Below are 11,874 nucleotides of genomic sequence, written 5' to 3'. Positions count from 1 at the left end.
CTCGCTTAGCCCTTTTTCCTTATGTCGTACTAAGAAACCTTTGTGACGCGTAATCTTATCATAACTAATAAAAAAATGAAATAATAATTAATAAATAAATGATAAATAGTAAAATTGAAGTGCTAACTGATAACCATTTAGAAATCAATTATTACTGTTGAAATACTACCGTTTGCCAACCTTTTATTTTATAACAACCGTTAGTCAACTTTTTTATTATTATTGATGTTAGGGTTGTGATTCATTAAAATAATACTCACTTCATTCCTAATTATAAGATTCCTTAGATACAATTGCGCTTAACTTTCTTTTTACATTGGTAAGATAAATTGCACCCACAAAGAATCGATCACTGGGCCTCCTCTTATCCAACTCATATGTCCTCTAGCTCCTACCACTTGAGCTATCCTACAAGGACAACAATTACGCTTATTAATGTAATGAGAATAATTAATGCACTAATTTAAAAAAGTTATATGCAATTTACCATATTTACGCTTATCTCTTTCATCATTGTATTCTATCTCTTTAATGTTATATCACTCTCCCTTATTATATGCATTGGGTAAATATGAAAAAGATACTAATAACTTGTTTTAAAACTAATAGGGGTCTTATATAAAGGGACATAAATTTTTGTTAAGGGGTCTTATAATTGTGAACGAAGACAGTAGCATTTAACCTCATTATGCTTGATGTCATAAAAAAAAAACTTCATTATGCATTAAAATAATACTACTTTTGAAAAGAAACCACTCTTTGAGAGTTGCTGCAGAGAGCAACTTTGTTTACCAAGGTGGAGAAACTCATATAGTGCAATGGTGAGAGAAACTTGAGGAAAGAGAAAATTCCGGAAAGCAATTCAACTTTTCCCACCGTTGCTGATGCTCTAAGCTTATACATCAATCTCATCTCATACATTAAAATAATGTATTATTTAATTCACTTTATATATGATGGATAATTCATGTTAAGTGTGTAATGTATAAAGTTACATGAAAATATTTAATCTACCGCCGCCACCATAACCTCCACCATGGCCACTACGACAACCCTCCACCTTTACCATCACCACTCTCCACCACCGCCACGACTACCCTCCAGCTCCACCATTGCCACCACCGCTGTTGTTGCTATCGCCACTACAACCACCCTCTACCTTTGCCACTATCGCTGCCTCCGCCACTGCCACCACCATCATTGTCATCATTGCTATCGCCACTGCCATCGCCACCACCTACCACCACTACTACCACAGCCACCATCATCACCATCACCTTCTAATGCCACCAACACGACCACCCCCTTAACCGCCATCGTCATCTCCACAACGACTACATACCACCATGACCCACTACTACAACTACCGTCACAACCACCTCCTCCATCGCCGCCATGACCACCACTGCCACTGCTTGCACCATCACTTCCAACACCACCATTATCGCCTCTACCACTTTAACCACCACTGCCATTGCTGCGACCACACCCCCTCCACTGCCACCACCACCATCACCATCACTTCCAACACTGCCCTGCTGCCGCCACCACCCTAAGTCCTAACCACTTCTCAACATCACCACTACCACCATATTCCGTCACTGCCATTATCGCAGCTACCTCGGCTGCCATCGTCTCTTACCACCCACAAACAACATCATCATTTTAAAAATATATATCATTATTCAATATTTCATAAAGCCTATGATTATATTAATTTAAACGAAATGATAAGTTATACTTTATATGATTAAATTTTTACCAAATCTAATACTATCGAACCTTATACTATAAAACGCCGGTCTTTATAATTTCTTGGTGCATTGCCCCTAAAGGTATCCAAGAAAAATATCTATCATCTTTGTTCAAATGAAATGTCCTTTTAACTTGTACACCGGAGCAAACAATCGGTAAATGTTACGAAATTACACAACCCTTGAATTGAAGGTTCCATAATATTCTGCCGTGTTTTCAACAGCAGAAGAAAAAAGAAAAAAAGAAAAAAACTTGAAGCCTGAAAGGGTTCAAACTTCAAACTAGTGGTGGCCCCTCCATTCGCATATTTAGTATAGCAACTGAAAAGAGAAGTGGCTGTTTCGTCGCATTGTGCCTCCAAACCTCACTTTATAAATTGACCACAACCCTCTCTGGTTTTCGTAACTCGACCTTGCCAATTAACCAAAACCGAGCCTGATATTTTTTCCCCACTTCAAAACTTTTTCCTTCTATAAAGTCCAACACCAACCAAAGCAAGAATCCACGTTCTAATAGAACAATCTCTTCTCTACTCTGTTTTTTATTGCTTTTACTCTGTTTCTTCAATACTCCTCAAGTTTTTTATTGCATTGAGGACTTTGAGGTTAAGAAATTGAGAATGACAAAACCGAATGTGTTGACCCCTGACACTAAGTCATGTATTACCACGCTTATTGGCGTGCCTGAATCCATGGCTGTGCTTGGTGGGATTTTGGGCATTACACAACACAAAAATGTTGTGAAAAAGTTGGAAGGTGCTAAAGTTAGCACCTGGATTGATTCAATGAGAGCTGCTTCACCAACTAGAGTCAAATCTAATAACTTACCCTCCTCAGAAAACCAAGAAAAATGCTCTTGGATTGTAAGCATCTGAAATTTACCCTTTTTCTTTGGGATATTTAAGTATCAAAGATTAGCCTGTTATGTTAAAAGCCTCACATTAACTACACACATACCACCGAGATGTCTTTATCAAGAGTGAAGCAACTCAAATATTCAAACTAGCTTTTTGATTTGCAGCTTTATCATCCTTCAGCACTGAGCAAGTTTGATGAGATAAAATATAACTCCAAAGGAAAGAAGATTGTGGTTTTTCTTGACTATGATGGAACTCTCTCACCAATTGTTGCTGATCCTGATAAAGCTTTCATGACTAGACAGGTTTTTCTTTTGGTTCTCTATCCCTCTGTTTCATTCATACCCATTGAGTAAAGCTTATATTTTTTGTGAATGAATTTTGTGTAATTAGATGAGAGCGACACTGAAGAACATAGCAAAACATTTTCCAACTGCTATTGTGACCGGAAGATGCAGAGACAAGGTACATTTTCTCCAAAGCAGAAAAAAAAATCAATAACAAACCAATTTTTATTCACCGTGATTTTTTATAATGGTGAAATCAAAGGTAAAAAAAATTATGATGAACTAAAATTACAGTGCAGAGTCGACAAATACCAAAGATAAAGAAAATTATTTTGCTTTATGGTGATCTTGGTGACATTGATTTTTCCACTCTGCCTCTAAACACACTCTTAGAAGTAATTATTCATTATAATAATATTTTTTTCTCCTCATTATAATTGATGATGCCTAATGGTTCTTTCTACTCTCTTTTTTCTTTCTTTTAAGGTATTTAACTTTGTAAAATTGGGTGAACTTTACTACGCTGCAAGCCATGGCATGGACATCATGGGACCAACAAAAAGCCGAAATCTTGAGAAAGTAAGAGAGACATGCATTATGTGAATTCATATTTGATGAGAATTTTATCTTTTCTTTTTTGTTCTTTATGCTTAGTTTATTGATTTGTTGCTTTGTTTCAGGGTAATGATAAAGTAGTGTTGTTCCAACCTGCTAGTCAATTCCTGCCACTGATCGATGAGGTTTGTTCTTATTCAAAACGGGTTATGATATATTCACACCTCTCTACTCCTTTTCCACCTTCTCTCTCCTTTATTTCTCTTTTCTCTATCAATCAAATCACCTATCACATCTTTACTTTCTCTCTCCTTTCTTCCTATCCCTCTCTTCCTCCACCTCTCCACACCTCAAAAATAAGGTGTGAAGAAATAATTACTCATTCAAAACCTTCCCGTCAAACTGGCATTTGGCATCAGAAATAGCATAACATATTAACTTTTATAAAAAATATAATTTATTTATTTCAGGTGTACAAAATATTGTTAGAAAAAACAAAGTCTGTTCCAGGGGCTAAAGTAGAGAACAACAAATTTTGCTTGTCCGTGCACTTCCGTTGTGTTGACGAAAAGGTAACACAATTTCTTAATAATTGCTGAATTTGTAGATTTACCTTACCAACCTCACATTGATTGCACAAATTTATCTAACCATTCTTTTGTATTCTCTTTTTGTTCAGAGTTGGGCAGTGTTAGCAGAGAAAGTTAGGTTGGTGCTTAATGAGTACCCACAACTTAGGCTCACTCAAGGGAGAAAAGTGCTAGAGATCAGACCAACTATCAAATGGGACAAGGGCAAAGCTCTTGAATTCTTGTTAGAGTCGTTAGGTGGGTATATGTTCAGGGTTTTGATACAATATTGAATACATGCAGTTTCTCTTACATCGTATTTTCATTCCTTTTTTTCTTCTTCTTTTTATTTATTTTTTCATATGATATCACTTATCATATGTTCTTTTTTAAGAAATGCACTATAGATAAAATTTGGTCTTTGTGCCTTCTACCTTCTACCTTTTTGCTTGTTGATGTTTTATAACCTCCGCCTTTACAGGTTATAAAATTTGATTGGTTCATTTTTTAATTTGTTCAGTTCGTAGCTCAATTAGTTTGTGCCACCAAGAAGTTTCATTTTTTTTATTTTTCTATCTTCTATTTTTATTTTACTTTGGATGTGAATGAAATTTCCTCTCTTATGTTCATGCAAATATAGCCTAGCTTTGAGACAAATATTATAAGCCATTTGTACTAGTTAATTAACTACAATACTGTTTGTATATTTAATTTGTAGGGTACGAGAATTCTGATGATGTTTTTCCAATTTACATCGGTGATGATCGAACCGATGAGGATGCTTTTAAGGTAACAAAATGCCCCAACCTAGCTAGCTAGCTAGTTAGAATATTGCTAATTGCTATTATATAATTCACTTGCACATGTTGACTGACTTATTGACGTTATAAATATAACTAGGTTTTAAGAAGAAGGGATCAAGGAGTTGGAATTCTTGTTTCTAGAGTACCCAAAGAAACCGAAGCTTCCTACTCTTTGCAAGATCCATCAGAGGCAAGCTCAATATATTCTCATCCAACATATATATGAAATTTAATGAGAAAATGTTATGCTCTTGTTATTAGAGTTTAATTTATTCTACTTTATTTTATAAATTATTTCAACTTGTATTGAGAATATGGGTAATGTATTAACAATATCTTTATGCTTACATGCAGGTTGAGCAATTTTTGAGGTGTTTGGTGGAGTGGGAAAGATCCACTATATCGTGACTCAAAACAAGTTTGTAGAGTCGACCGTAGAATTTAGATGATCGGTTCTAAGAACTGCAACTACCTTAGAATGTCATCGATGAAGGGATCGAAGCATCCAATTTTACAACTTTATTGTTGAAATGGAAAATAGAATTCCATGATTTTATTTATTAGTTATGTCTGATTTATCAAGAGTACTACGTCGAATAAACAAAACAAAATTATGGATCAGTATGAAATAATTAAATTTTATTCTGCATTATGTTCTCATCTTACACTACAAAAAAATGCATTTTTAGTGGCATTGATATTGTTAAGTTGTGGCATTTATTAAATGCCCCAAGTGTTATTAGTGGCATTCACCTTTAAGTGCCTCTATTACATGTGTCACAACTGTTTTGTGGCATTTTTTGCTTAAATGCCGGTTTTGTATGCCACAACTGGTATTGACATCTTTTAAATGCCACGAAATGCACCAACCATTGAATTAGGCTCGAACTGTACTGGCATCCTTTAAGTGCCACAAAATGCACAATTCAGGTTTTGACCCTTCCAAGTGTATTTTTTATTTTTTATTTTTTTATTTGTGAATCAATTTAAATTAATTCTTAAAATCTCTAATATGTTGGTAATTAGGGATTAAACTAACACCAAATTAAGCAAAGAGAGAATAGGATAAAAAAGAACATAATGAATAATAAAAAGCATGAGCATGATAATGCTACAAGTAATTGCAAGACCACTCTACAAAGGTGGTTCAGTCACTCAAAAAGAAATTACAATTCACTCCTTTTACATATCTCAAATATGCAACATCTTTACTAAATTCTAAGTATGCCTCAAGATGTCACAAGGTTCAATCTAACTAACAAATGGGCATGAACATGAAAGGAAATATATGGTTCCAGCATTTGAATTTGAGTATATAAGGATTTAAAGACTCAATTATTTTTAGACATTTCTTCATTGTATCTATATTGTCATCAATTGACCCTGCAATGAAAAGGGTAGACATTTGTCAAATTTCTAATAAGTAGCTGAAACTAATAAACCATAAGTCAGTATAATAATCTGAAAGTATGAATTATCTAAAATGAAATCAAAATTAAGATGAAAATAGATTCACGTACAAATCAGAGTTAAAGGGTTCAACAAAATTGGAAGTACAATGCTTTATAAAACATGAAGTTCTTCCATTAATTGCACACATAAATCTAGTTACAGCAGTGTCATTTAATTAAGTTTCAGACCAAACATTAATTTTCTACAGATGAAAAGATCACTGAATTATTAAGTCTTTTTTGAATCAAAAAAGGGGGAAAACCCACATAAAATTTCTCAAGTCCCAAACAACAACTACAATTAAATAAGATGCTAAAACAAATGTGGATGACAGAATAGTTGTGGAAGCAAGGACCCAATCAAGTAATCACTTCAATGGAGAAACATAAATGAAAACATTCAGCATTCAAAACTAAATTTCCACAGTAGAGTAGCAAACATGACTAACCTTTGCATGATCAGCAGTTTCAACCAGTTCATCATTAGCATTGGCATTGTCCTTAAAAATTAAAACCACACCAAATCAACATTTGTACTCATTAAAAACTGCAACATATTACCTTAGTTAAATCAATAAGCAACATTACCCTTTGAGTAAAAGTCGCGAACAAAGCACCCAAGTTTGCTGAGATATTTTTGCATAAATGCAAACATTATAGTTTGCAATGTTGAAATATTCTCTTCAGAAGTTGCTAACTTGCTCTTTACAAAATTAAGTTCTCTTTCAATTGAGATAATTCAGCTGAGCTATTATAGGCTATACCACTAGTCGATCCAAATGCAACACTATGAAGAGCGCCTAAGCCTAATCCACGCACACATCCATTTTGTCTCTACCTTTTTTTCTTTTCTTTTCCTCACCTTTACATAATTCTCAGTGCTCTACTTTTCTCTTTACCTACTGCATATAATGATCAATTTTTTTTGATGAATAATTTCAGACAGATACAACATCAGTGTTGTTTGAAGCAATAGGGTACATAAAGTTTCTTCAAGAACAAGTCCAGGTGGGTATCATTATACATAGAAAAGTTTGCTTTACCTGCATTATGAAACTATATAACACACAATTATTGTTGTTGTTGATATCCTCTTTATTCCATGTTTAGTGCCAATGAAACTAGACTTCTAGGATAAATTTCTTCTAAATAATTCAAAGTTAAGTTGTTTATGTATCAGGGTAAAATAACCCTTATATGTGATTGGCTAAATCACTAAAACATCACCAGATAGCAATTCGTGATTTCCATACATGTTAGTCATAAGAACACCGGATTACCCTCTATCTAAATGAATCTTTGATTAGAAAATCTCATCATCCATCAACAAGTCTAGATAACAAGGGATGGAAATATAAGCAGTGAACTATTAAGTTCACATTACAATGGCAATATAAGCCAAGAGAATAGAGGCTATAGGGCACAATTATGAACAAAACAGTCAACTAATTCAAACATAGCTCACTTCCCCCCATTTTCTAATTATTACCTCACTAAAGCCCATTTTCTAATTCAAACAGGGATACATATGAAGCAATAATTTCATCAAACACCTGGCATGCATGCCCTGGCGCAAACGCAAACACACATAGACTCACTTGTTTTACACGATTTCCTCAATAATCAAGCGAAGCGATGCATAGAAATGAAAGCAAACACAACGAGTGAGAGATTAAAGCATGAAATTGAGGTCAAGAAGGTTTGGTTTGGCTTGATTTTACCTGAGTGAGCAACAAACAGTATCATGTTCGGTTCTCCCACACAATCAACTCAATTCCAGTCTCTTCTTCCTCCTTGTCGTTCTTCGATTCTGCTTTTTTGCACAATGGAAAACTCAAAATTCAAAATCGGAATACTCAGAATTCAAAATCGGAAAACTCAGAATTCAGAATCGGAAAACTCTTATGCTAATTGAAAGCAGGGAAAATTATAGGGGAGAAGTGGAATCTAAGCAAACAGAAAAACCCTAGATACATAGATGAGTGAGAAAGAGAACCAGTACGAGAGTGAGGCGAGGGTTGTGGTGTTCCGGAAGCTCGGTCACGGTGGTGAAGACAATCGATGACTGGCGGTGATGCACGACGGTGATGCGCGGCGATGATGCGTGGCGATGATGCGCGGCGAAGAAATTCCGATGCGGTGCAGAGTTGAAGAGTTGTGCGAGTGAGAGATGAATGCGTGTTTGAATGAGTGATTTTCAACCGAGCAAGATATTTTTTTTTAAAAAAGGAAACCTTGATATGTTATATTATATATATTCTAACAGCCATTTTCAAAAAAAAAAAATATATTCTAACCGTAATATATATATTCAATATATATATATATATTCAAAAAATATATATATACATATATATATATATATATTCTAACCGTCTTTCCAAAAAATATATATTCTAACAGTGGGTGAGTTAATGTTTGTTACATATATTCCAACAATATCAATTTTATAAATAATAGATTGATATCATCACTTCAAAAAAATTGCTACCAAATAGCTTCTAATTAGCTGTGAATGAGGTCCTAAATTAGTGGCATTCTAAATAAATGCCATAGTAATTTGCTTTCAAATAGCTACTAATTTGCTGCGAATGCGGTCCTAAATTAGTGGCATTCTAAATAAATGTCAAAAGTAATTTGCTGTCAAATAGCTGCTAATTAGCTAGGGTTCCGTTCTCAAATTTGTGGCATTCTACTTAAATGCCAGATTAATATTTCTTTGCGGCATTCTTTTTTAAATGCCACAAATTTAAAGTAGATGATTGACAGACACAATGTTCTAGCCAAAATATTTAGGTAGGTCCGAGACCGATTGAACTCTGATGAATCAACCCAATTATCTATCCGTTTGTTCAGAGCCCGGGGGAAAGATCCTAGAACTTATAATATGCCGTCAACGGATGAGGTTGCAGCCTTGATTGTTGGGGACATTGGGGAGTCAGAAGTTGGTAGAGATGTTGTAGTGAAAATGAATGATGGATTTCTTTCAAACATACATGAAACTCATACTGCTTCCATTCCCTTGCACTATCCGCTTATATTTCCTTATGGTGAAGATGGCTTCCGTGAAGATATTCCCATTAGTGAGATTTTTAGAAACATGGGAAGCTACAAAAGATGGAAAGTCTCTATGAGGCAATTCATTTCATTCCGCCTTCAAGACAGAAACAGTGAGTATGGGAACATTATTTTTGCTAAGAGGTTGTTCCAACAGTTCGTCGTTGACGCATATACCATGATTGAAGCAAACCGTCTTTCATATATTCGATTTAACGAGAAAACCATAAGAGCATATTATTTAAATGGGGTTGCAGAGGCAATTGAGAAGGGAGAGACAGACCCGTCATCTGTAGGAAAGCGGATTATATTGCCTCCTTCCTTTACAGGAGGTTGTCGTTACATGTTTAATAATTGTCAGAATGCCATGTCAATTTGCAAAAAGTTTGGGTACCCTGATCTTTTTATTACAGCAACATGTAATTCACAATGGGGGGAAATTCAAAGGTATGTCCGTGCTAGGAATTTGAGAGCTGAAGATAGACCTGATATTTGTGTTAGAGTTTTCAAGATGAAGCTCGATAATCTGATGTCTGATTTAAGGAAAGGCACTATATTTGGTCCTGTTGATGCAGGTATGTCATTTATTATTATTTTTTTTTCCGGAAATCTATGTTTCTGTTGCAATATCATTAATACTGCAATTTTAGATTTTCATTTAATTTCGTTTAACTTTTTGTGAAGGTATGTATACAGTAGAGTTTCAAAAACGTGGATTGCCACACACGCACATTCTTCTATGGTTGAAACCCCGGTACAAATTGATAATCGGAGAGGACATTGATAAATTCATTTCAGCTGAGCTTCCTGACCCGCAGTTGTATCCAAAGCTTTACAAGGCCGTTTCCTCCTTCATGATCCACGGTCCGTGTGGGGTTATTGATCCAAAGTGTGCATGCATGGTTGATGGCAAGTGTTCTAAACACTTTCCCAAAAAATATCAGAACTGCACTACCATTGATGATGATGGTTTCCCAATTTATAAGAGAAGGAAGACAGGAATTACAGTGGCCAAGAAAGGAGTTCCTTTGGATAATGGTTTTGTTGTTCCCTACAATCCTCGACTTCTGATGAATTATCATGGACATATCGACGTGGAGTATTACAATAAATCGAATGCAATAAAGTATCTATTTAAATATATCAACAAAGGCAGTGATAGGGTGAATGTTCAAATTTCAAATGTTGGAAATGGTGAATCGAACCAGGATGAAATTAAACAGTACTACGATTGCAGGTAAGTAATCACAATGTTTTTCTTTATTTTATTTTTAAATTTTTTTTACCCAGTTATTAAACTGAAATGAAATGGCAGGTATCTAACTCCATGTGAGGCAGCATGGAGGACATTTAAATTTGATATCCACGAGAGATGGCCGCCCGTGAAGCGCTTATCATTTCATCTTCCCAGTGAACAGTGTGTAACTTTCAACGACGATGAAGACTGGGAAGGCGTTGTTCAAAATGTTCAACTAAAGATACTCAATTCTTAGCATGGATGAATGCGAATAAGCTATACCCGGAGGGAAGAAGTTTAACGTATGCTGAATATCCGTCTATGTTTGTTTATAAGAAAGATAAGCAAGTATGGGAGCCAAGAAAGAAAGGTTTCTCCCTTGGTCGTCTTCAATATATCGCTCTAGGCATGGGCGAGGTATATTACATGAGGATTCTATTAACCAAACAGAGAGGCTGTGACAGTTTTGCAAGTTTAAGAACTGTCAAATGGGTTGTTTATCTAACATTCCAAGATGCGTGCGATGCTATGGGATTAATGGAAGATGAGAGGGAGTATGTTGATGGGATTATTCACATGAGTGAGATTGGTTCAGGGTCTTATTTGAGGCATTTGTTTGTAACGTTGCTCTCAACAAACGCTATAGGAAAGCCAAGAGAAGTGTGGGATAAGACATGGAGATTTTTAGCTAACGACATTTTGTACCACAGAAGAAGGTTGCTTAAAATGCCAGGTATTTTTGCACTATGTTCTTATTAAATATATTTAATGACGTTTTTTTATTGTTGTGTGTTATTTGAAATGGGCATCTTAGAAGGAATCATTTCCTTTGCTATATCAAAGAAGCAACCTCTGTACAATTGGATTTTATTATATAGATTGCGTGATTTAGAGAATGATTTTCTATATTGTTTTAAATCCATTTAATATTTGTTGCAGATCTTCAAATAAATGATGAGGATTTGATGAACTTATGCTTGATTGAGTTAGAGAAGGTGTTGAGAACCAATGGAAGGTCACTTAAAGAATGGCCTAGCTTACCTTATCCATCATTTTGTGAGACCTTTCGTTTTGAAAATCAATTTGTTGCAGATGAGCTTAATTACAATAAGGATGAAATGAACGTACATCATCAACAATTGGTCTGTTCCCTAACTTCTGAACAGAAAGGAGCGTATACCCAGGTAATAAATTATGATTAAAGCATAATAGAAGAAAAAATGAATAAATTCGATTATTATGTGTTTCGAATTTTCTTTTTGACAAATTATGTCAATTTACAGATTTTGGATGCTGTTTCGTCC

General features: G+C 35.0%; 2 protein-coding genes across 2 annotated transcripts; both read left to right on the top strand.

Annotated features, from left to right (window-relative positions):
* The first annotated feature begins 2,155 nt into the window (after positions 1–2,155).
* On the top strand, positions 2,156–5,477 carry LOC130732007 (probable trehalose-phosphate phosphatase D). Its single transcript, XM_057584151.1, has 10 exons — positions 2,156–2,617; positions 2,776–2,916; positions 3,005–3,076; positions 3,385–3,477; positions 3,579–3,638; positions 3,924–4,025; positions 4,133–4,280; positions 4,741–4,811; positions 4,923–5,015; positions 5,180–5,477. Exons 1-10 carry the CDS (start codon positions 2,375–2,377, stop codon positions 5,231–5,233), a joined length of 1,077 nt encoding a protein of 358 aa, XP_057440134.1. The 5' UTR covers positions 2,156–2,374; the 3' UTR covers positions 5,234–5,477.
* Positions 5,478–9,163: 3,686 nt separating this feature from the next.
* LOC130739806 (uncharacterized) lies at positions 9,164–10,826 on the top strand. The gene is made up of 3 exons (XM_057592222.1): positions 9,164–9,908; positions 10,018–10,570; positions 10,649–10,826. Exons 1-3 carry the CDS (start codon positions 9,164–9,166, stop codon positions 10,824–10,826), a joined length of 1,476 nt encoding a protein of 491 aa, XP_057448205.1.
* The last annotated feature ends 1,048 nt before the right edge of the window (positions 10,827–11,874 follow it).

Source organism: Lotus japonicus, chromosome 1 (genome assembly GCF_012489685.1).
Source record: "Lotus japonicus ecotype B-129 chromosome 1, LjGifu_v1.2".
Classification (NCBI taxonomy): domain Eukaryota; kingdom Viridiplantae; phylum Streptophyta; class Magnoliopsida; order Fabales; family Fabaceae; genus Lotus; species Lotus japonicus.
The sequence above is the reverse complement of the archived record's forward strand: the minus strand, read 5'-3'. Positions and strand labels throughout refer to the sequence as shown.